The sequence below is a fragment of the Plodia interpunctella genome, chromosome 21, assembly GCF_027563975.2.
Source record: "Plodia interpunctella isolate USDA-ARS_2022_Savannah chromosome 21, ilPloInte3.2, whole genome shotgun sequence".
NCBI classification, from domain to species: Eukaryota; Metazoa; Arthropoda; class Insecta; order Lepidoptera; family Pyralidae; genus Plodia; species Plodia interpunctella.
This window is the reverse complement of record NC_071314.1, coordinates 5842319-5869919: the sequence shown is the minus strand read 5'-3', so window position 1 is coordinate 5869919 and position 27601 is coordinate 5842319. Positions and strand designations below refer to the sequence as shown.

Genomic DNA, 27601 nt, shown 5'->3' with positions numbered 1-27601 from the left:
CCACTGTCCCGGATAGATAGGGGCGTGGGTTCAATTCCCAGTCGATTCCAGAATTTTTTCATCTCATTATTATTTTCAAAATTTTTCAAAGAATGTGTGACATGTATAACAAAACCAATACTGTATAGAACAAAACACACACACTTTTCCCTCAATTAAGACAGTAATGTAATAACGGGCAGTCTGGATCGATGGCACGTGATACACATTCTTAGTGACCCCTCGCCTCAGGCCGAATGACCAGAAGTAATTGCTCTATAATTTCCTCTCTATTGTCTTTGGCTTTGTCTTTAGCTTCGTTTCATATTCTCGATACAAATGTTTAGTTGTATGCTGAGCTGCATCATTAAATTAGAAGTTGAATTTAACCGGCGCGCCGCTAACTTTAGACATAATGGCGTACTGTGGGTTTTTCTGTGCACGTTAATGTTAAAATTGACGGTGCAATCCATCCTTACAGAGTAAAAATAAATTTTACATGTCTAGAAAAATTGAAACCAGTAGAATCGATTGGTTTTTCTGTGCACGTTAATGTTAAAATTGACGGTGCAATCCATCCTTACCGAGTAAAAATAAATTTTACATGTCTACAAAAATTGAAACCAATTTTGTAGAATCGATTTAGGATTTAATCAACAGCTGCAAGCTGCAAGGCCCTTATTTGGACATATGTGTTTGTTATTATGTGTACTTATGTTTGAGACCTGCGGTCTTATTCAAATCCGTGTAAGTCAGAAGGATATGTAGACTTGACAGAGCCTTCTTAAAAAAGATTTACTATCCTGTGTAGTTTTTCTAGATACTTAGGTACTGAAATTTGGTTACAAAACAAGAATGCCCATATTTTTTAGTCTAACATTACAAGAAAAGCGTTACAAAATTGTTACAATGTTTATGAAGTAATGATATTTAAAGCACCTCATTATGTATAATTTTATAGGGTGAACTTTTTAAATACCTGCTGCCCTTGCGCAGATTGATTGGTTGATTAACTTAGCCACTTTTTAAATATGTCTGGCTATATTTTTTGATCCATTCATGTAATTCCATGCCTATTTTGTAATGAATATTTTAATTTATTCCCGCGTTTTTAATTTATTTTGTTGACTCCGAAAATTGATGAACGAATTTAATTTTATTAACGCATTGACCCTATGCTTGACCGAGCCCTAATTTTATGACTAAACTATATAGAATCGACCCCTATATAGTCTTTACCCCCTGAGTTAGGGGGCAATAACTTACAGAAACGTCCCATGAAGCGGTTTCACCTTATCCGCCCCTTTCGATGTGTTTGACAAAACTCATAAAATATATTTTTTAATAGCTTTCTGTCTGCGTAAATTAGGTTAGAATAAGGGTTAGAACGAGTTTAGAACTTAGCCATATTAATTTGCTTCAATCTCTATTATTTTAATACGTAGTATTTTCTGTTATGATTAACATATAAGTACATACCAATATTTTTTTAGAGGAATTTAATTTTTAAATCTATGTTTTCACGATCATAACCACAATAAATATCTGCTCGTAAAATAAATATTGATGTCAATTATTGCTGCGGTCGAAGTCAATTTTATTGGCTCGACAAACCGCTCCAGAAACTTATAATCAAGAAACTTGTAAATTTATGAAAAATGATATGATCAAGAACCTTGTATATTCTTACAGATTATCATAAAGATATTTAATATTGCTAAGTATAGATAATTTACAAACTTTCGCGAGAAAAACGTTTGCGAGAATCCCATTATACGTTTCAGTTTTATTCAGTACTGTCAAGACACTGTTCTGAACATCTAAACAGAAATTTACTGTCTATTCAACTATTCCATTATGTCCTTTAACGACGCTCTCAGATTTGAGTGACACTAACCAATAAAAACAGTTATAAACCCTCAAAGAAACTGGAACCTATTATATAATATATATATATCGGCTGTAAAACCTGGAAGATTGACTGAAATGGTGAGATGAGACACATACCGAACACTTGAAAAAGGTCAGTTAATACTAAGGTGACCATATGTTATGTTTTGGGCGGGATAATTTAATAATTATTTATTAAATTAACTATCGATTTGTTGGACTAAAGCTTTTGTTATTTTGTTCTAATAAAACCCAAAAATGAATACCTATATATATAGCCTATTTATTAAAATAATAATATGAATATACATTTAAAAATCTATCAAATTAACAATATACATTTAAAAATCTATCGCGGGGCACGCGCGCTTCTCACCATTTTCATGAAGGACTAGATGTTGCCTAGGGCTTCGCTTCCATGGGAATGTTGAGATAAAATATAGCTTATAGCTTATATATCTTAGATAATGTACCTTTCTATTGGTAATTTTTAAAATCGGTTTGGTAGTTTCGGAGATTACCCGCCTCCAACATTTGTATGTTTCTGAGTTTGTACTCACGAACTCACAAACGCTTAACTCTTTATAATAGTAGTATAAACCTATAGTTAGATAGTATAGATGAATAGTGTAGATTAAATATAAAGCGGTGTACACAATTCCGACGAGTGTCCCACTATAACGCAAATAAGGTGGTCACATCAGCCTTAACTCATGGTCGAGTTGTTGGTTCATTTTAAAGTAAGGGTCTATAAACGGTGAAATGACAGAAAAAGGCTTTTCGGATCCTGAGTTTTCGTGAGTTCACAAATGGATAAAACATGCTTCAAGGGCTTTTCTTGTAAGGGCCAATTTATGTTATTTAAGTAACTACGTACTTATGTGAAGTACTAGTCGCTGTAATATAGGTTACTGGCATTTTGTTTTTGTTTAATTAGGCCCGATTAAGTAGAATAAACATCCTAAGGAAACCTCCACTCTAGGTGATGATTTGAACTGAACTCACAGAAGCTGATAAATGTTGGGCCACCTAGGAATATTCCATACGAGGATGATTAAAAGCCTTAACAAATGGGATAATAGGCAACATCAGCATTTTCAAAGAGGGTTGACTTCATTTAGGATGTAAGTTTACCGCGGAATATTAAAATAAATATTTCTTATACGGGACCGTAAGCACCGGAGGGTCACAGCAAAAATACGTAATTATGAGAGAGAGAGAGAGAGAGAGTGTAAAATAGAGAAGGTAAATGGCAAAAGCAACATTTCTATACAAATCAAAATGCAAATTGTATATTTTGAGTTATCTTGAACTATACGTGTGTTTTCCTGTTTATAATTTAATTTTAATATATTTTGAATATTTGGTGATTCTGAAAGATTCGTCTCGCAAAAAAATGAATTACCCGCGAACTACCTCTACTTTTACTTCCTTTTAGTGACCATCAAACAATAGAAATGGCATTGTGTGCACAATGTAACATCGTAAAGAAAGAGATATATCACAGTTGACGAGTACTTAGTTGATAAAGTGGAACTTCCAAGCACTTACTGAGAAATGGTTTTAGGTATGAAAAATTTGAGGATACCATTATAGCAGATGTTTTCTACTAGTCCATTTAGTTTGATAGATTCGTTACTTATAAAATTTTCAATAGGTACTGTTTACAACTTTTTTAGTATACTCTAACAGTGAAAATAAAGAGTAGAAAACTTTTTGACCACCATTATTAGGCGTATAGTATTTAATAAGGTTGTTATGTAGAATACTTAATTTCGAGAAATGCCATCAAGATTAGAAAGAGTGCTTTTAAAAAGCAAAGTGCTTTTGATGAAGCTGTTATATTTATGATTAATAAGAATATAAGCTGAGTAAATTTTGTAATTATATCTTTTATGCATCTTATAATCTCATGAAAATTAGCTATTAAGCTTATGAAATTCTAACAGAGATTTCAGTTAATTAGATTTTTAATTACACCTTCTACGATTGTTAATTTTATTACGAAGGTAAATTTACGTATAAAATCTAAAGTTAGGTACTTGTAAAATAATACCGTAGTCATAAAATTTATTCGGAATTAGCTTAACCTTTAAATAAAATGTAATAATTATTTTTACGTATCGGTTTTTAAAACAGAATTAAAAAATGGCCATGACATAGATTAATCACGGGTCATTCGCGGCGAGTGTACACTTTCTAATCGTTCATCTAACGAAGCTTCCGATTTTAAATGTCAAATAATCCATTCTGCATTGGTTTTGACATTTCGTACAAGAAGATGAGCGAGCAGTGTTAACATTTCGAGTAATAGCACAAGATAATGTGGCAGTGAGACCATGACTGAGTTAATCGATTGAAGCTCAGGATACAAGACACTCAAGATAAATATGTCACTCACGTACTTACCTATTCGAGGTCACACATTCACATTTATTACAAGCTCAAATGGCACCTAAACCCTTGAAAAAACGGCTGTCAATGTCAAGTGACTGGATAAAGGATATTGATGGATTTGTAATCAACTAATAGTTACAGATCTAGATTTTAATAAGCTGGTTAAGTTTTTATATATCCGTTTAAATGCTAAACTATGGCGGTGAATTTGTCGTTCGATAAACAGTTGTCTTTGGTTTTTTTATTGTTGAAAACTGGTATCAATAATATTTTTAATGAATAAAAGACTGTATGATCTGACCAATCGCGTGTAAATATAAACGTACCCTCGGTTTGACTTGAACTGGAGGAGGCGGGACTTTAGCCCGCGCCGCGGCAGAAATTTGGGGCCTCCTTGCGTGCTAGCAACAACCCTTCTGTTAGTTTTTACTCTATGTTAGTTCTAAATACAAAAACTTGTGCGTATTAAAAAGAAACGGTTCGTAATCAAATTAGTAGCAGAGAGTTAATTTTTATATTAAAAAAAAAGAACAATAAATATGCACTATAGTACATTGTACCTATTAATAGTGTAATGTGATAGGTAAGTAAGTATATAATATAAAATTAAATTCGTATCGTAACTATAGTTAGTCAAAATTTCCTTTTTCTTTTCAAACATAAATCTCAAAAAAACTTACTTTAATAAGTATCTCAAATTTTATTGTCAATAAATATAATCCATTGCATATCTTATTGAAATCATCCCCTAGTTACCTACTGTAACGTAAACTTCACACCGAGAATTCAAAATACAAAATCTTGGCTAAAGTTAAGATTGGAATAGCTTTATCCAAGAAGATTCTCTCGATGGTTATTTTAGTATCTAACAAAATGTTAATGTTTACCTTCAAAATATATACCTATCGAACTACTAAATTATTCATAAGTACTATATAATCATAAATGTCGAAATAATAGTACCTACACCAAATATGGATTGAATATTGCTGGTACAAAACACAATCATTACATTTAAATTTGAAATTAGAATAATCTAGGTAATTCTCAAAAATACGCGCTTAATTTTTAAACCAAATTCTTTGGTTTTGGTGATTAAAAAAAATATAAGGGTTGGTATGAAAAACTATTGTAATAAATATTTGGATATCACAAATAATCCTAATATTCGCCCACATGTTAATCTCCAGCCCTTTATGCCGACCTATTTTGGAATTATTTTTGTCTGAGACTGCCGTTTTACCTAAGCATTTATCTATAAACCCCGATTGAAATGTCAGTCTATCTATCTAATATTTTATTGTAATCATTACCTTACCCGAGTAAATATAATACTTTAAATATTTCTGTCATATGGGATTCATAGAATTTTGATTTATCTTCTTAATTTAGATCGTTTCATCTACCTACGTATGTCTACTCGTGTTGGTACCTAACAAATTACAATACATTTTAGGTCCCTTTCTTAAAATTGTGTCATTATCACACAAGTGTTACGTTGGTTAATGCCAAATGTTGGACGTAACATGCGATGCGGATTATCGTGATCCGCTTCGCGTCGCACATAATCTCACATCGTGTGAGAAGCATGCGCGTGTTCATGTGTAAGTAGGTATATGACGTTTTTCAACACACTACAAGTCGATAGCTGTGACGAATAAAACGCTAGTGCCGTAAAATTTAAATTAAATAAACTTTAAACTAAATTCCAATTTAATACAATTTAGAGCAATCGTAAAAAACATTAAAAAATATTTTCAATCATTTGAATAAAACATCATCATGTCAAAAAGTTAATATTAGGATTAAAATTGAAAAAAAAAAGTTATTATTATTCTAAAACAGTAGGAATACTTTTTGTATTACTTATTTAAACATTTGATGTTATTACTAAGCTCGGGATACCCAATTTTCAGGTACAGTATAGGCCATATAGTTATAAATATAATTTATAAATTTGATATTATTCCCCATTTTATTTTGTATATACAAAATACTCAAGTTCTAAAAGAAAGACGCATTTCTTACGGCGACAAACAATGAACAGTTATAATGCTTAGGTATATGTTTATGATGAAGATTTCCGTCTCTAGAGAAATCTGGGAATTTAATCAAGAAAAGTGAGTTTTTCCGCAACAACGGGATCCATGACTCATTATATTCAACATATTTATTTTCTTTTTTTTTTTTTTTAATAAAAACAGCCATAAGCTTAAGACTTTTTTTGTTTTTCTATAATAAGTTGTATTAATATCTGTTTTTATCTGACTAAGAAAGTGTCAATTGGTTACTCTCTCTATTAGACAATGTGTTTATATGAAAAAATAAACGCAAATAATATGATACTTCGTAACAATAAATAACATTGATCAATTAAAATTATATTCAATTATCGTGTTTCCTTATGTGAATGCATAAATTACATAGCACTTTTTATTTCGTATTCAAGCACCTACGTAATAAAGTTAACGTAGAAAGAACCTACAGACATCGTCATTTTCGTGTCGCTCATACAAGAAAGGGGAACGCGTGTTAGAAATACACAAGAAGACAGAACTAAAGGGCTAATATTGTCTGTGCCTCATCGCGTGCCTGGGTCTATAGAAATTAAAATATTTTTAATAACATTGGTAATTACCACTATTTCATACAACACGATAGTATTTTATACTATATGATAAAATACGCATTGTTTTTGTCACTTGATAGGCCGAAGTCGTAAGGAAATGCTATCTCATTATTCTTTAGTTTACTTTGTCTTTGAATGTAAACATAGATCTCCAGATTAACGTTCAGAATTACCCTTGCTAGTTCAATAGCGATCTCAACGTTGTTAAGGAATAACCCACTCGACGTTAATTACTCAGACAATGAGCTAGGGTCGCCATATTTGACCGAATTGGCGGATAGCGACCGAGTTTTCTATTTGGAAACTAGGGTTACCACACTTGACGTGAGTCGGTTATTTAATTTGTTTATTGAGCTATATCAATTTTTTAAATATTTTATGGAGAAATAAATTTATATTGCCATTATTATTGTGCTTATATACATCAATATTATAATGTATGTAAATATTTTTTGACGATTATTTTAATATGGAATACTACCAAACTCTGTCTTCTAATTGGATAATTCTTCATTCATCACACGACATAAAGATTTAGTTTAAAAATTTAGTTACATAATCATTATGTTGTCATAATAAGGAACAATTTCTTCATCTCAAGCCCTTAAAATGCGTCCATTAGGCAATCATTCCGATACACCCTCGACTAGGAGCGAAAAATGGTTGATTTATTTTCTTTTCATAGGAAATGATGTGAGATTATGTTATGTGTATAATGTGTGCTTAATGGCCGAACTCCTAACAACATCACTATGAACGGACGTCACCGTAGACCGACCGCCATTTTCTGTTAAGTTACGTAACATATGAACGGTACGGTCGACATCAGCAGTTGAACGCTTATTGTTATGTCAAACTAATTGGCGAGCTTGTTAAACAAGTTGGACCCTTGATTTGCTGACCATATTTTTACGACCGTACTAAAAATAACGAGAATCTTTTTGCTCTGATTTTCAGTGCTATATTGTGATCTCCATTCATCGTCGAGTTTACCTTACCAATTAGTATGGTAATCATAGATCGACAAAAAGAAAAAAAAATGTTTTGGAATAAAAGTTTATCGCGGAATCATTTGTGCCTATTATAAATTCTCCCAGCCCTAATGAACCTGAACCGTGTTTAATTTATCATTAAGGAATAATTATCGGAATTCCACAGAATTTTAACGAGTTTTCCACGTGTTTCTAGACAATTCCAAATGAAATTGTGTGGCGTTTCCTCATTTGTTGTATCGCTGATTTGGCATAGCTAACAATTTTGTATGAATGAAAATTATTTTAAAATAATATGTTAAGGTTTAGTTATCCATTGATACCATTTAGAATGAGAAATGAATAGAGAAACATTAGGGAATATGTTAGGTACTAACTGAACTCTACAAATATGTAGAGTAATATTAATTGTAATAGTAGAATCAATAATAATTGATACATAAGATCGATACGATTATTTTTTAAATTAAAAATATACCAACATTGAAGAAATACCTATATTTTATTCCTTAGAAAAAAGGTATAGAGCTATTAACTATAGACATCAAAGTTACAAAATAATACTTATTTGCAAAGAGAACCTTGATTAGACAACAAATGCCAACATTGATTGACCTAATTTACATGTTTTACAGGATTTTACATACTATATACACATGGTGACGTGTATATAATCCTAAACAATAGAATATCGCGTGAAACATATAAATTTCGAATCAGAAGAATCCATCCCTTGGAATGACCATTTTAATAATTAACACCCAAAATGAGGTTGCCGAATTTAAATAGAATGTTACAATTCGCAAAGTCGCCGTGACATTTCAGTAAAAGTTTAATTAATTAATTCAAATCACGATATTGTAGAAAGTTCTCGAAGATTTACTCAATTTTCTTCATATAATTAATGTTCACATTAGTAAGATAGGCACAATTTTTTCAAATAGTTTTTTTTTTTTTATGTTTATGAGCAACGGTCTAGAAAAATATAAGTAAACAGAAGTGGTATTATATATTATTATCATTTAATTATTATTTATTTAATAAATAATAATTGTTATTTATTTAATAAATAATAATTATTATTTATTTAATAAATAATAATTAATCTTTTTCGTAAGTGATATTGTGATATACCAGTTTCATAAATAAAAATGAAGCAACAATTTTTCGTTTCAATAACTACAATAATTATGTATTCAACAAACTAAAAAAATAATTCTAATTAATTTATTAATTTTATCTTAACTTTTATTAAAGACATATTATATTGAAAATATCCAGTATACCTTAAACAAAAAAAATATATTTGAAAAAAGAAGGCACTAGACTTTACAAGAAAAGAAAAATATTAAACTAATTTAAGAATTTTCTGTCATCAATCAAAATAGTTTTGTGTATTTAAAAATATATTAACATATTGTTTTTTTTCAAAGATTATTTTTATCTAATGTCAATTGGTCAGCGCTATTGCATAATATTACGCAATAGTGTTTTATATTATGCTTAGAATAAAATCATAAACACATTATTATCATACATCTCTCTTGGCCTTTATTAAATTGTTATTATTGAAATCTTCGTTATAATTTCTGTTACCAATGCTTTTATTATTTTCTATAATATATACATACATGATTATCTTTTTTTAATAAATATACCTATTAGTATTTTTTATAATTATATAAACATATAAAACCATTTTCAATCACAATTTTTGAAAGGCAAAGAGTGTACTTACTCAGAGTTGGTCTCAGGGGTGGGCAGGTCCCCAATAGTGGTCAGTGTGAGGGTGGACCAGTAAAGGGAGCCAAGGTACTTCCTCGTCAGGGTCGCGTAGTCGCCAGGCCGGTGGGGGTACGCCCAGTCACCCTTTGAAACAAAATAAAGTCATTAATCATGTTCTTTACTTTCGAGTGTGCTATTGCTAAAACTGGTTTTAGATTTTATTCAAGTCGTCTAAAGGCCTATGATATGACTGTAACTTATTAAATTATTAATAAATAGCGGCGCGCCCCGGTTTCGCCCGGGTGCAATCATAATATTATTTCTCACTTTATCTATTAAAAAACTACCATGGAAATCGGTTGCGCAGTTTTAAAGATTTAAGCATACATAGGGACAGACAGACAGCAACAGGACAGGAAGCAACTTTTTTATACTATGTAATTAAATATTGAACTTATAAATATAACTATAAAATTAGTCTTGTAAGTGCTTCATTTCATTTCGATGGCAAATCTGACGCAAAATACTAGACGAGTTTATCCCGTAATTCCCACCGGAACGAAGCCCCGGGGCGCAGCTAGTAAATAAATAAATGCCCAGGCATTGTCCAGCAGTGGAACATAAGAAATTTATGACAATATTTGCTCCCCTCCTTCATAATACGTAGGAATTACACTCAATCTAGTTTACCAGACAAGGCTAATGGTGCTCAAACAGAAAACAACAGTATAAATAAACGAGCATTACTTTCGTGGAGTGACGTACACAGTATCCTTTTAACTTGAGCCACGGTAATGTCGAAAGCAAATATTATGACCGTACATCAAGGAAAGTCCCACTAGACATATATATTATTTGTTACAGAGAATATAAGACTTTTCAATCTAGATAAAGTTGATTTAAAAATTTCGCAGTAAAGTTTTTGTTTGTCTGTGAGTAAAAGCCAAGATGATATTAGCCTAAAAAGTTCTGGTTGCCATTGTTTGAATAATTATTATATACTAGCTACGCCCCGGGGCTTCGCTCCCGTGGGAATTTCGGGATAAAAATACCCTATGTGTTATTACAGATTATATTCTAGACGTGTACCAAATTTCATAACAATCCATCCAGTAGATTTTGAGTGAAAGAGTAACAAACATACAAGCATAACTCCTCACAAACTTTCGCATTTATAATACCAGGTGCGCCCCGGGGCTCCGCTCCCGTGGGATTTTCGGGATAAAAGTACACTATGTGTTATTACAGGTTATGTTCCACCGCTATACCAAATTTCATAACAATCCGTCCGGTAGATTTTGCGTGATAGAGTAATAAACAATACACACTTAAATCCTCAAAAATATTTTATTTCACTTTTTATTTTATTGATATGCATGTGTGTGATTGTGGTAATAAATAAATGAATTTATCAAACAATTTATATATCCTTCCATACCTGGCGTACTCTGTGGGAACTTTACTGAGTCCTTCGATCCAGAATATACTGACTGAGAGATCTGTATCGTGACGAAGGGTCTATAAATCTTTATTTAAATATGACCCTTTTCACTGGCTATTCAATCGAATGGGTGTGCTTCATATGTCTGAATCGAAATAACCACAACCTGTTCAGAAAATTTCCTTGTAGATCCTAAAGGAATACTATTTAGTTCGAATCTTTTGAATCGGTTAGGTCTGTTTTTGTTTATGATAAGTTGTCAAGTAAATGAGGGACACAACCATAGATAAAATAAATATGACACAGCCTTGATTGGATTCCTTGTCATTTTTGAAGTGAAAACTTATTTAGCGGCGTTGTGCATTTTTTGTAATGGGTAAAAAATGTTATACTCGCGTCAGGACACGTGACCTGATCGAAAATTCGTAAGACGTCAAAAATGTACAACGTTAATATTCAGATTTTCACTTCTGCCGGCACTCCGTTTTTTTTTTCTATTTTAATTTAGAAGTTTTCATCGGAGAACCAAATATGTCAACCTCATATTATATATAATACCTCATATATACAACCTCATCGGCCCATATATATATATATGTAGGTTCGATGAGGTTGATATGTAGTTGATTATATATATATATATATATATATATAAACAATTTGTGCTCTATACCGAGATATAGGCGCGAGGAAAAAATATAATTAAAATAAAAAAATATTTCCATCATCCAACCATCCAACATATTCTATACTATTATTATAAAGAGGTAAGCGTTTGTGAGTTTGAGGCAGGTAATCTCCGAAACTACGGAGCCAATTTCAAAAATTCTTTCACCATTAGAAAAGTACATTATACAAGATTGCTATAGGCTATATTTTATCTCAAAATTCCCACGGGAGCGAAGCCCCGGGCAACATCTAGTCTTGTATACTTATGTTTTGACTCTGTAATAATGACTGATCTTGTTTGTTGTCTTGTTTGGTATGATTGACACTTGTTTGAAAATTTCAGATGATATGAGGCGATTTTGATAAAGTCTGATCCTGAGGTAAATCTTTAGTTAATACATAGTCTAGTAAAGTTGATTTAAGTGCTCTTTTACGTAATATATTTTGGGTTAAGTTTGCTTAAATAAGTAAATATTATGATGTAATGTATTATAAGGTACTATATCAAAAGTCTAGACCAAAATTCAGCAACGCGTGTGTGAACACAACCTCTAGAGTTGCAGGAACAAGACCACTTTTGTCACCATTAAGATGTTGTCGAAAGTGAATACTACAAAATTTATAATTAAGTTTAAGTACGCATTCCTCACTAGTAACGCCAAAGCGCACTAAAGTTATATAACTACTAGCAGCCCGAACCCGGCTTCGCTCGGGTTAAAAAGTAATGAATCATACACTTAAATCTTCCTCAGGAATCACGCTATTTGTGAAAATCGCATGAAAATCCGTGCAGTATTTTTTGAGTTTATCGCGAACAGACAGACAGACGCGGCAGTAGACTTTGTTTTATAATACGTAAGGATGCAGTTATATAATTTAAGTTTCGGCATTACTGGTAACAAATGTGAACTGAAAACGAATTTGAGCACATATTAGTCAACATACGAACTCGTCAATTGAGCCTATTTGCCGTCTTTAAACTACTTACTTGGAATCCCTCAGCCTCAGACAGCAAGAAGTAGAAGCATCCGAACCAGTGTGCCAGGATGAGAAGGATGTGGATGAGGTTGATGACCCGCCAGAAGTTGGGGTACACCGTGCGAGACTCCACTATGTAATAGCAGCTGACTGCTCTGTACACCTGGGAATAGGTTACAATATTCCTAATCACAGATTGTTCCGGAGGGAACTTGACAGTGAAACAGACCGCGACCTATCCACCAACACACTGAAACTGCACACTAGCGCCACCTTCACATTGTTATCAATTTCTTTTGTTTATTAGTGAAAACTAAAAAATCCTTTTTCCAAATTATTCTGTATTAGATAAAGGAATTTATTATTAAGTATTGTAGTTTTCCATTACACAATGTAGTCACAGTCTACTAAAACGAAAACTGTGGCCTTCAAAATCTTTCATAGACTAGTAGACGTAGACTGTGTGTGGCCACCAAAATCTTTCACAGTAGACTGTGTTAAGGTGGCAAAATGTAATTCCCAATTTAGCTTAACGCGACGGTGAGTACTTAAATTAGGTTGTTATAAACTATTTTTTTAAATATTGTTTAAATTATTAATATTTTTTTATTTAAACAAATTGATAAAATGTGAAGGTGGCGCTAGGGTGCAGATAGGCGTTTTAATATTCTGTGCATGAAATTATAAACGTAAATAAATAAATATATGTATGTTAGCAAATATGATTTATCTATACGTTAAATAAGTAAACATACGCTTGAAAGGGATCTTCTTTCATCCGCCTAATTAACTTCGTTTATTGTAAAATACTTTGAGAGCTTAAATTAATTACTATTTATTAAAATTATTCCTTTTGCATGATACATGTTCTTAATTAGATTTTAATTGGTATGCGGATTATTACTGTAAGATGTTTTCGTGGCTACGAAAACATCTCACAGTAATAACAGTAATATTTAAAAATATAATTTTAAACATTTAGAACGAGTTGCACTAGGCAACTTTGATGTTAAATTTAATCTGCGTAGCAAAGCATAATGTCCGCTATTGTCTACCGAAACGTCAGCAGCGCGGAGGATAAAGTCAACGACAATGGTGCTCCTACTCTTAGAACACACTTAGATTGGGTTGACGAAAAAGAGAAGGCAACAAACAGCTTTTGTTTATCCAATCTCGTTAATTTGGTTTGTGGTTCCAAAGATTAACTTAACTTTTTCTTGACACTCATCATGGCAAGGTAAGGAATGTACTAAGCCAGTATATTCGTAGAAATATTAATAGTTTCTTTGCAAAAGTTGTTCGTCAATAAAATAATAAAGCATCGAAGAACAAAATAAGTTTGATCCCGACTCACGTGTCAAATTAGATCAACTTATAATATCTGCCTTTATTGTGTTAGGCCAATAGTTTTCGGCTCCTCCGAAATCGATTCGAGGTCATTTAGATATTTTTTATGTGATACCTGACAATTAAGGTTCACATAGAAGAGTGGAGAAGAATAATACAGAGCAGACATTGGGTTTCGACGCTTTGGTCTGAGGATGAAACATGGAATGTAGTAAACATAAATTATTGACCTTTTATAATACAATCACTATCATTGTGTTTTTTAAACTTTCGCGTTTCGACAACAATATATTTTTTAAGTGACGTTGTTAACCTGCGCAAAAATACAAAGTACTTCGCCCGTTTTATCTAAACGACGGCGGCGCGCAGATAAGAGTCAACGTTAAAGTTTACTGGTGCAACCCACCCTAAGTATGTCAATCAATCAATTAATTTAGGAACTTTGATCTTATCAGTGGAGCATTTTCCATCTTATTCTGTCCTCCGTTCTCCGACCTCTGCCTTCTCTTTCATTTCAATTAGGAATGCCCTTTCTGGCTTTTCGTTTTCTAAGTATGTCATCAAAACTGAATATGCATCAGAATAACAAAATCTAAAAAACGTAAAGTACGAACCCACTTTATTTTAGCGTAACGTTAAATGAGAACCGATTTTAGGAAATCTTGGAATTCCCGCGGGAGTGTGAGCGGGAGTTCCAAATTGCCTCAAGGGTGACAAGCTTTATTAAACGACTGAGTAGCGAAAGGGATGCTTTCATTGTTTAAATATATTTAAGGGAATAACTTTGTTTTATTCGAAATGGGTAGATTTATGACAGATTTTCCCTTCCGTGAAATATTTAGATTCTTTAACTACTCTGGTTTTCTCATACAAACTTTGAACCTCGTTTTTACTCCCTTAGACAATTTTGTAAAATCCTTTCTTAGTGCATCCCTAGACCTCATAAGGAACCTACGTGCTAAATTTGAAGTTTCTAAACCCAGCGGTTTGGGCTGTGCGTTGATATGTCAGTCAGTCATCGGTGTCTTCTTTTATATACATTTGACTGGATTTTGCGATAACTATCGCCACCACCAGTACACTAATTCACTTGAGAACAAAATGTTTGCCATGGATGATATCACTAGATATGCCTTATCGAATAGCTTTTTTACAAAAATGACATTTTTGATATAAGCTATTTATTATCGTCATAGAGATCATATTGCATACATCAGTGTTGAACGAACGTTCCCGGGAACGTGAATGGGAAACATTCCCGATAATATAATAGGAACGGCACATCACTAGACTTGGTACATCCTCATCATCCATAAGGAAGGCCCCTGCAATGGAGATATTAAAATAACTAATAATACCTTAAGAAACCTAGGGAATCGTATGATAGGGTTGGTGCCGATCTTCAGCTGGATGAGGTCCAGGGGTGTCAGCGAAGCGATGTCCAGCAAGAAGGGCCTGGAGGTCAGGTAGTGCTTCGCCAGCTTCTTTGAATCGTACACCTGGGAAGTACAAAATAAATGAATTAAGTGAGTCGCTATTGTATATAGATATTAAAGGAGAATTAACTATATTATTTTGCTTATTATAATGTGTAGAAGAATATAATTTCTCGGTCTTCATGGAGACCGATTAAGAGTTATGCCACTGAAAGAGACGTCAGGAGTTGTCGTATCAAGATCTAAAATGAAATGTCCAGAACAGAGAGATAACGTATATACTAAACAACAGGTATTAAACGCGCACATACCGCCCAACATCAGAAACGTCTGGAAATTAAAAAAAAAAATGTATGTACGCGTTTAATACCTGTTTATTAGTATATAATTATGCAACGCGAATTAAAAGTAGTAACAGATCTTTCTATAGCTATGCTCTTGTCGAATAGTCCCATAGATAAGAATATCAAATAGTCGACCGTATGGAATTAGTAGGTACTCCGTTGTACGAAGTACTTCGGAGCATAGCTATAGAAGAACAAACTACAGAGTAGTAGTAGTAGAAGTAAGAGAAGCGAAGGAACGCGGACTCTCAGCTTCGACGTTCTTTGGCTGAAGGAGGAGCCGGGAAAATCCTTAGATACCTTAACCTCACACATGCCCTGTGTGGTTAAGCGAATGTAAAATATATGTTACGCTGCCGGGCGACCTGATATATTTTTCAATTATATATTACCTTGCATGATCACAATGTAACTAATAAATATGTGTTTAAATTGTGCACTTTGTTAGAAAGTTGGATATAGAATTTTAAATAGAAGAAAATTGTGGCGTGTGGTTCTGCCCTAGAATAGGACCACGAGGTGATTAAGGGATACATAGCCTAAGCAGTTGATAGGCAACAATGGCATTCCCAAGGAGGGTTGCGGTCAGGCAGGCCGGTTGTAAAATCACAGCCAAATCTTCAAAGTTTTAAGATTATTTAGTACACTGAACCTGGGCTTCGCGGCTTCACAGCCCCAAATGCAACTAGGCAAATGCGATGAGAGAGAAATTTTTAAATAGAACTTTTTTCTCAGTGGTTTAATATAAGTCTTATTGCTTAACTTATTTAGCAAGTTGTACTTAAAAGTTGTGCGGCTGGGTTTAAGTTTGATGTTTAACTTGGCTTGGAGATAAACCTGCTTTCGTGACTTGGGCTTTTACGTTATTCAAAACTAGCTTTTGTCCGCGGCTTCGCCCGCGTTTAATACGTGACATGATTGACGTCAGCCAGGCGGGCGATCGTAAAACCATAACTGAGGGGTTAGTGAGGGTTTGCCATTGTGACGCAACGACAACCACACTGCAATGTGATTGGTTCGCTGTGTCTCACTTGGAATCGATTCGATGATGAGAAGTGAAAATGCAAACCCGCACTTCACTGTACTTTCAAAATTGTAATATTTATTTTTGACTTGATGACTGATTCCGTGGCGCCATTGCCCCGAATGTAATCGGGAATAAGAAAGAATGAGAGAGAGAGAGAGGAGCTCAATTACCTACACTAAATAGAAGGTTAAAAACACTTACCATTAACCCCTGCTCCAGATATCCAGTCCGCAGCTGCACGACCAGGTCTAGCGCGAACACCACGTCGCTGATACCGTCACACGTCAGCCAGAAGTAGTGGCACATGATCTGTTGAAAATAGATATATCATTGTTAACATTATGCGTAGAATATCTTTTAAGAAAACGGAAATAAAATACAAAAAATATGTCACTATATATAACTAGTTGTTGGCCGCCAACTTAGACCTCGCGAACACAAGATTTTTTTTTTTACAAAATTGTTATTATTTCAAAAACGACTTCACCGATTTTGATGCCCCATAAACTTAAAAATTCTATTGACAGATCCTCCATACATTTTAAATTCCATCAAAATCAGATCAACAGTTCGAAAGTAATCGCTATACACACACACACATACATACATACAAAAAAAATATTTTTGCCCCAAGTTGATTTGTCAAATAAAAAGGTTCGTGCTTTAGTAATTTTGTAAATTTTGCAAAAGTTTATGCAAATGTCTTCAAACCAAAGCGCCTATAGTAGAACCGCCTAAATGAGTCCTCGCCCGCGGAGTACAAGGGGCGCGGGGGTACGACGACAAAGGGGACCGAGAGAGGTGCGGGCGGCGGGCGCATTCTTGTAAAAACTCAGTTCGCTCGCTACGCGGTTAGCGATCACACGTGTTGACAGTTGCGGACGCCTTGTGAAAGTTATACATGAGATTACATTCTCAAGATGAGTCGAAATGTTTTCGGACATAGAATTAATAGTCAGTGCAAACAAATGGCGTTTAACGTATATGAATATTTTAGAAAAAAGAAACTCGACCCAAATTCTGATGAATATAAACAAGATATACCTTTAAATAAAACTGTAGCAGAAGTTACTGGATTATCAGAAAAGACTGTATCTAGAATTGTACAACAAGGGAAAGCATTAAATGACAACGAGAGATTTAAATCACCAAGAAAACCAAAACAGGTTCGTAGAAAAAGAGTGGAAATAGACGATTTCACAAAAGGAGTGGTAAGAAGAAAAGTCACTCAGTTTTACACAATTTTCAAAAAAATACCTACTCTGAAAACTTTGAACGCTGTACTTAGAGAAGAGAATATATTACACTGCGGCAGGGAATATTTAAGGCTATTATTACATGATCTAGGTTTTAAATTTAAGAAATGCGGATCTAAAAGGAAACTCCTTATCGAACAGCCAAATATCACATCGTGGAGGTGGAAATACCTAAATACTATTAAAAAATATCGTAGAGAAAGAAGACATATTTTATACCTTGACGAAACTTATGTAAACGCGTCTCATAACGTTTCAAAATGTTGGCAATCAAAGGATGAACTTGGCGTTCTATCTCATATTGGTAAAGGGGACCGTTTGATCATCGTACATTGTGGAGGTCAAATTGGATTTGTAGACGGAGCCCTTGTGATATTCAAATCCAAATGTAAAACAGGTGATTATCACGATTCTATGAATTTCGCAAATTTCAGTAAATGGATAAATGAAAAGCTCATGCCTAATATACCGCAAAATTCTGTCATAGTAATGGACAACGCAGCTTATCATTCGGTTCGAGAAGAGAAAAAGCCAACTATGGCTTCTACCAAGCCAACTATGCAAGAATGGCTACGACGACATAACGTGCCTTTTGATGAAAAACTTAGAAAAGATGACTTATATAAATTAATTAAAAGCCATTTCACAGAAGATATTTACAAAATTGACGAGGTATTGAAAAGAAACGGACACGAAGTATTGCGTTTGCCTCCATATCACCCAGACCTGAACCCCATTGAGTTGGTCTGGGGTGATATCAAAGGACAATTAGCACAAAAAAGTATCGACTCTAATTTGGACCAGAAAAAAGAAATATTAGAGAGATTATTTGCTGAATATCCCAAAGAGAAATGGGAGAATTGTGTTAAACACGTGATTAAAATCGAAGACGAATATTGCAAACATGATGGAGCACTAGATGAAGTTGTTGATTTTATTATTAATGTGCAAGACGATTCTGATGATTCTGATGATGGCTGTTTCGAAAGTGAAGAATCAAGTTCCAGTGATACTGATATTATGGACATAAGTGATTGATTTATAATTTTGATAAATTTTGCATAAATAAATATTACATACATAACTTTATTACCTTTTTTTTACCTACATATCATACCTATATATCATAAAATCACATTTTTATCGAATTGTTTTGTATGAAAAATAAAAATTTGAAAATAACAATAATCGAAAAATGCTTATGCTATTTAATTCATGTACGTGGTCTCGTTAATACCATGGAGATATGGGATAACAAAAGGAACACGTTGTATAGTTTACAGTTGTTTCATTCAAATTTTGTATAGCCATTATTAATTTTTTAATAAAAATCTTCACCTGTTTGCCGCTAACCACTATGACTTCACATATCTCAAGAAATGTCCAGTAACATTTCGCCTCTTGTATTACACGCTACGCTCGACCGCCGCCCGCACCTCTTTCGTTCCCCTTCGTCGTCGTACCCCCGCGCCCCTTGTACTCCGCGGGCGAGGACTCATTTAGGCGGTTCTACTATAATTCTAAAAATACTTAACAATATAAGTACCTAATGTGCAATAATGAACAACTTACAATATAGTACCAATAAGCACAAAAGTGACCCTTTTATAAGAGCGCAGCCCGGGGGCAAAGCTAGTAATCTCCCATCATTACGTTCTAGGTCATTCTCGGCTGTGATGACCCTAAGCCCAGGGCCCGAAAGCCTACGACGCTATCTATGTAAATTCTCTTTCTTCTTCGGAAACGGAATCTAACGGAAAAATCGATAAGTTACGCGAAGAACAATGCAATTTGTTTGGTTCAAACCATATCAACATAATCTAAAAAGAAATAGAACTCATCACAACCGTTTCTATAGAGTAAAGATCGACAGGATCTCGTGTCAAACCCAATAATAACTTTCCTTTTCAATATCCACCAACCGTACGTGTCAGTTTTCAAGCTTTTCCTATTTAATATTGAAGGGAACTCTACGGTTATTGTAGTAGGTATTTTCTTTTAGATACAGTTGCAAATTCTCCTTTTTGAGATATTTTGAACAAAAGTTTGACCTCATCTACTATGATGTGATAAGAAACAGGGATTGGACCATTAAAATTTCACGAACATTAAAATAATTTATAATTATTGATTTAGAAAACAATTTATATTTTGTTAGACAAATTTGTAAGAAATCATATTATTTTTTCCATTTATTAATTTATTATAACGTATCTAGGTACGTTTATTTAGGTACGTTTATTTATTTAAATACTTAAAGTTCACTTAAAATTATTTATTTATGCAAATTCAAATTCAAATTCAAAAAACTTTATTGTAAAACATAGGTAGGTGTTACAGATATAAGTCACATGTTTTTAGTATCACTATGTTTTATCCGAGAGCGGATGTACAATAATTAATTAATTATAAAAATATTATTTCCTTGTGTGGCATGCATCAAGATTATATGTTTAATTATATTTCACGAGTCATCATTATTAAATTATTAGAGTCAAAAAACCTTTTAATTGTAAATAAAATTAAACTATAAGTACTGTAAGTTTGTCAATCGCCATGCAAAATAAAAACAAAATAACAAGAAAGTAATTAAAATTAAAATAATTATTTATACTTGTCATATTAGGTAGGTATATATCATAAATTGTCATTTAAAAATTCATTTATTGTATAATAGCATTTATCTAATAAAAAAAGTTTCAATGTTTTCTTAAACTTCAAAAAATTAAGATCTTTAAAACTCTCTGGCAATTTATTATATATAACAGGGGCCATGCCAAATACACTGTTTCTTAATAACGCCGTATTGTGACCACCAACTACCAGTTTGTGTACATATTGTGGCCTAACACGGTCCTTTCTTTTTCTCGTGTCCCTTATTTTCTTAAATAAGTGCGGATTTAATTTTACAAATATACATATTTCAAATATATAAATACAAGGAAATGTTAGTAATTTAAGGGATTTGAAATATGGCACACAGCTATCTTGAGTTTTTAAAGCGCACATTGATCGCACACATCTTTTTTGTGCTTTAAAAATGATGTCTTTATCCCTTGAATTACCCCAAAATATTATCCCATATCGCAATATCGGCATGACTAAGCCGTGATAAGCTACAACACACGCCTCTAATTTTATTTTTTTCTGAAGCTGAAAAAGAGCGTACGCACATTTATTTAATTTGTTGCAAACATTATCGGTATGACCATTCCATGTTAGTTTGTTGTCAATTGTTAGCCCTAGAAATTTGGTTGTCATGACTTCATCAACCTGTTCTCCATTATAATGAATAGTTAAGTTTTGTACTGTCTTTCTTTGAGCGAATTGCATCAATTTAGATTTTTTCATATTAATTTTCAAATTATTTATCTCAAGCCATTCTACTATATCACGTAATACATTAGTTATATCGGTTTCATATTCCTTTGGGTCATTACATTTTATTACAGCTGTACTGTCATCAGCGAACAATACCATGTGTTGTCTAACATGTTTGGGCAGATCGTTAATGTATATTAAAAATAACAGTGGCCCTAACACACTGCCCTGCGGAACTCCAAATTTATTGATACGATGGTCCGATAAATAAGTTTGTTCTTGATTAGTTACAGTGCAGATACGGTTTATCTCAACGTGCTGACCACGGCTATCTAAATAAGATGATATAAGATTCAGTACATTCCCTCTTATTCCATATGCGTGCAGCTTATTTATTAATCGCTTATGGTTAACAAAATCAAACGCCTGAGTCATGTCTGTATACAGTGCACATACCGCGGTTCTATTATCTACATTATGCATTACAATGTCAAGTAATTTATATATTGCCATGTTGATAGTTCTACTTTTCCTAAATCCCATTTGTTCGTCACATAGTAAATTGTATTTTGTCAGATATTTATAAAGAGCATCATAAAGATATTTTTCAAATATTTTTGTGAATATAGATCCCAATGCTACGGGTCTGAAATTGGACATATTGAGTTTGCTTTCTTTTTTATGCACTGGCTTGATAACTATTGTTTTTAGTGTTTCAGGAAAGATACCAGCATCTATGCACATATTTATTATATGACTCAGATGCTGAGCTATCTCTTCTTTTACAAACTTGACTACTTTAGTACATATACCGTCGAGTCCAGTACTATTTTTATTTTTCAAAGTCGTAATAATACGTATGACGTCTTCAGGTGATATGGGTTGTAGGAACATGGATTGTGACTGTGTTTGTATATCAACTTTGTTATTCAAATTTTTTGATAAATATTCAATTTTATTGATGAAGTGTGAGTTAAAAGCATCTGCAATTTTTTTAGGGTCCGTAATAATACTACCATCTTTTTCAACTCTTGTAATATAGTTTCTAGTATATTCTCTTTTATTTATTATTTGCCATGTTGCTTTGGACTTATTTTCGGCTTGATGAATATAATGTGAGTTTTGCGCCTTTTGAGTTAAGTTTACGATTTTCTTTAATTTTTTACTGTAATTTTTAAAGTTAATTTTATTTTCATATGATGCATTTTTTCTATATTTCCAAAGAAGAGCTCTTTTGCTTTTACAGCATTTTTTTATTCCTTTTGAGACCCATTTATTTTTATTAATGTTTCTTACAGTTACTATTTTTACCGGAAAACAAAGATTATACAACATTTGGAAATTTTCTAGAAAATATTTAGTAGCCAAATTTGGATCCTCTGTGTCGTATAATATGTCGTTCTTAGTATGCTCATGTAAGTACGTAGGTACTTACATGAGCATAAATAAATAATTTTATTATTAGTAGTAGTTTAGTTATATAAATGTAGATTTATATAAAGTTAAAAACAAATGTGAGTAATAGGTATAGGTACTTTAGGGTTAGAAAACGAATAAACTTCAAAAAACAAGATTTAACAAACAATTCATTCATTGTCAAATGTGAAAATTTTCTACGCAAATGTTTTGCAATGAATAAATGAAATTTTAAAAAATAACACTATTTCACTACAACCGCCATTTTGTTGCCACAAATTGTGGATTGCCCCAAAACGAAAGACACTATTACAACCAAATGTTCCCAAGAGAGATGACACAGTTTCACGAAAGTAGGGTGCCCAATTGCAGGTGCGTAACTACCGCTATATCTCCCGTGTCAATGAAACGGGGTCCCCGGGCTACAGGGGACCCAACGCGTGTAAGAAAAAAGTTAAGATGTTATGTCAGTTAATCTTGTGTTTTCCGGGAAAAATACATTATAAAAAAACTATCTTACTTGTATATAGTAGTAGAGTTTTTAATTTAGAAATAACATACGTAAAAAGAAAACATTTTTTCCATGTTATAAGCGTGTGCCTGAAAGTTAGCAAAATCCTACTTCGGTTTCTGTCGGATTCTCCCATCATACACTTTCTAGGAGGAAATGATGATTTATAATCAACTAACGGCCTGTCCCGGCTTCGCTCGGGCAAAACCAAACAAATTACCCACATTAAATCTTCCTCAGAAATAATTCTAAACGTTACAAAATCCGTTGCGTAGTATCAAAGATCTAAACATACATAGGGACAGACAGAGAGCAGGAAGCTACTTTATTTTTTACTTTAATTTAATGCAAGCATTTTTGTATATTTTATGAGAAATCTTTACCCTTCATATGGGTTCTCCAACTAATATTGATCCAAGGCATGCAAGCTACGCCACTGCCCAAATAGCTTCCATGTTAAAGGTCCCACGGGTTGGTTTTATGGCGAGAAGGTTGGTGTGTGCGAGTTCGATTTCCGGGGTGTATTGATTTGAACTTCTATCTCACATTTTATGGAGACATGTTTTGTCAGTTCCTGTTAGGGTTGCCAAATATAGTTGTATCATTATTTAAATTAAGTTTGTAAGGAATGAATGTTATATGATAATGTGCTGTAAACAGTATTTTGTACTCGTAGTCAACAGCACATCAACCTTCCCAAATTCATCGCAAACTCGCCACTATTACCGCGCCATAGAGGTTCATGTAGGGTAACTTGGTGTGCTGTTGATAAATTATTTTTTAACAGTGAAAGTAAATATAAATTTAGTCTCGTTAAGCATTTTCTCGTTGGTATTATTTTAACGTTTAAGTAGGACTTAGGGTCCTACTTAAACGTTAAAATAACTAAATGAAATAAAAATCCCATTTCCCTATAAAGGCATTTTCAATCCAGTCCAATAAAGTTTCAATTTAAAATTTCTGCCATTGAAATAATGTAGCTATCGACTTGCCTTAGTCACAGATTAATAATACAGAGGGTGAGTTGCACTCATGGAATTGAATTCGCGTTGCACTCCGTACAACTAATTACCTGGTTGCACTAGCCAACTTGGACGTTAACTTTAACCTCTGAAAATTATGCTGGTTCTAACTGTCAGTTGTTTATCCTTATCCTTACATATTATAATACAAAGTCTTCTACCGCGTCTGTCTGTTCGCGATAAACTCAAAAACTACTGCACGAGTTTTCATGCGGTTTTCACCAATAGAGACCCTGAGGAAGGTTTAGGGGTATAATTTCGAGCGAGGTCGGGACGGGCTGCTAGTATATTAAATTATTATCGCTTATTCGGCTACTATGACATACACTGGATGATAAGGAGTGATTCTATTATAGGGTGGGAACCACACGCACACGCTCACATCTACCCTTACACTTGCATACGTATAATTTGTCCAATAAATTTTCTTGAAGGTTTTACTTTCAAGGAATGTACCTATAAGAGTACAATTAGAGGGCGGTAAATATTCACAAAGCTTACTTGAATTTATGGTTGTATAAAGGTACTGGAAAGTGGGTACTTGGAACGACCAAATATGTACCTGAGTACACAAAGGAAATAGCAGACTTTATAACAAATTAGATTTAGAATGATTTTATTATATATGAGTAAATGTTTTTTTTTTTTAAATGTGACTTTTGTTTGTTTATTACTCACATTACGTTAGCTCTGATAAAAATTTAGAGGATATGCGCTCTGATGAGAGAGAGAGAGAAAGAGATACAGATATACTCTGGTAAAGTTAACTGAAGTCAATAATTATACGATTAATTAGGAAACTAACCTGTAATTCTGGGAAACTCTGTCTCACGATTAAAGTCCAGAAGTTATACAAAACGCAGAGCGTGATGAGCCACAGCCAGTAGAAGTAGAAGTTCTCGTCTGGATTCACCACACTCCGGGGCGCGCGCACTTTCCGCCGTCTCTGCCTGTTTGCGCTTCTGTGGCCGTCGCCAGTGGCGCCCTCCGAACCCGTATCTTCCACCTGTATTGGTGAACATAACCTCAAATTATACTATCTGGGTTTCAACGCTCAATGGCTGAGGTAGTAACCGGGAAAACGCTCAGATAAGACCTCAAATACTACAATGTTATAAAAATTATGAGTTAAGTGTGAATTTAAGTTAGATTTTTATTTCCCGGGTGTACCTACTGGAAGAAATTTATATAAACATAAGTAGTACCTTTGTACTTAGTTTCTTATTTGTAAGTTTCAAATAATACATTATCGATTAGTTTTACTTTGAATCTATACAAATGAGTAGTTGTAAACGAAACACTACCTCTAATCTGCGCGTTTTTCGATTTCTTCACAGCTGCTACACCCAAGGCAAGCTAGCTTCGCTATATTATTACACTCTGTTTTTTACAATAACTTCAAAATATATTGTATCTATTATATTTTCTATATTAATGATGTTAGACCAAGCAAATAAATACATCCAATAGTAAGTTTTCAATCTATTTCAAAAGACTATATAATCATAGAAATATTACAAAATCTCACAGTTTCCTGCGTAGCCGGCGTCTGGCGCGTTGAGAACCTCTTGAGGAAGGAATCCTCTCTCTTTAGAGTAGGCTTCTTCTGGATGGCGGAGCCGATCTGCACCGTCGTACGAAGCTTCCTCCACCTTTGGTTGGACTTTGTTCTGAATTAATTCCATTTTCAAATATTAATACAACTCTAGCTAGCTAACTACAAAGAGGGAGAAGCAGAGGAGCCATGCTACCAGGAATTTCTGAAGGTAGATAAGATGAATTTATTATTTTACAGTTTGACAAGGAAGGAAGTTGAATTAGATGACTTTTGTTGAAAGTTTTGTAAATTGTTGAAAATTAGAAAACGCATAGAGATTCAAGACTTAAGTTTTAAAAAAATACTTCTAATTCATATAGCGCTTCGCAAAATTTTAATTGCGACTGGCCCTTTTTGCAAAGCGGTCTTAATTTGAAACGCTGAATAAGATGCTAGCATTTTCACGAAAAAGAATTAACATTCAAAATATAAATTAATGCTAACGGTGACTCATATAACTCTGAAAATGTATGTAAATGAAAAAATAGTGTGAAATTACATTGTTTTTAATTAATAAGTATTTATTTTACGTTATGTTATTGCATTAATTCAACAATAATTAATGTGTGCCATTTTATGTATTTCAATGTTGCTGTCGACGAGTTTAATTACAATAATTAAATAATTTAACGCTGATTTAGGTCATATTGTTGTCACTATTTTGAAATCAATGCAGCAAATATTCATTTACAAGATAGCATTTTATTTAGCGAGTCAATATTGTTCCGCTAAGCTAAAGGGTTGGAAATTTTATTTATTAACGTGCAAAATAAACATTTCTACCGTTATTCTCATGCTGCATGGCAATTTACTAGATAAACAAAAAATCAAATCGATAAAAGTATATTTGTAGAGTAACATTAGTGAGACGAATAACTAACGTAGGTTTCTAAAACTATCAACTATTCTGCTTCTAATTAGTCAAGAGTATTCTAATATTTCTATCAATTGAAATGAAAAACATGAAACATTAAAAACTCCCAACTGAAAATAGGAAAGATTAATTGTCAAAGTGAGCTATAATAGACACAATATCCACAAGAAAAACACACAAAATCCAGTGATTTAAATACCATTCCCGAAGTCCTAACACAGACGATAGCACATAAGTGGGATTAAACAAACAATTAGAAAATGCAACGGGTTTACCGTTGTCAGTACGCGGAGGCGAACCTTTTAATTTTCCTTAGTGCTTGGTAGTATGCCATGACCGCTTGTACATGCCGCCATTTGGTGACTTTGTCAGTGTCAGACGCTGGTCGCTCTGACATGGACTTGTGAGAGCTTGATGAGCTCGATGCAATGATCGGCCTACAAAGGGGATGCTCGTGTTACACGGAGATAGTGTCGTGTAGTTCTGTCAGTGGAAGCCCGCACCGTGAGTTTCCACTGTTTGTGAGATTAGGGACTGCGTCAAACTTGTTGGCCGATATATCCGTTTTGTTTATCGATTTTTAGTGAATATTTGAAGCACAATCATTGCTAGGAATCTTGATTGATATCTCTAAAAATCAAGTTTAGTTTAATGATTATTTGAAAAATAGAATCTCAGATATATCATTTTTTTGGATATTCACCTTGTAAAACACAATTTTTAACTGTGTATACCTATATAGATTTTCCA

General features: G+C 33.4%; 1 protein-coding gene across 10 annotated transcripts in view; it reads right to left on the bottom strand.

The window, feature by feature from the left end:
• Positions 1–27601, bottom strand: part of LOC128679094 (uncharacterized) — a 232604-nt gene that overhangs the window by 18858 nt on the left and 186145 nt on the right. For 5 of the 10 annotated variants that reach the window (XM_053761086.1, XM_053761087.1, XM_053761091.1 and 2 more), the window contains 8 exons: positions 27151–27288; positions 25909–26050; positions 25186–25386; positions 17056–17163; positions 15406–15546; positions 12711–12863; positions 9626–9756; positions 4593–4667 (listed from right to left, as the gene is read on the bottom strand). In XM_053761086.1, the coding sequence (XP_053617061.1) occupies positions 4593–4667; positions 9626–9756; positions 12711–12863; positions 15406–15546; positions 17056–17163; positions 25186–25386; positions 25909–26050; positions 27151–27288 (1089 nt within the window). The remainder of the gene's footprint in view (positions 1–4592; positions 4668–9625; positions 9757–12710; positions 12864–15405; positions 15547–17055; positions 17164–25185; positions 25387–25908; positions 26051–27150; positions 27289–27601) is intronic. The other 5 variants (XM_053761090.1, XM_053761095.1, XM_053761094.1 and 2 more) reach the window with 3 other exon arrangements.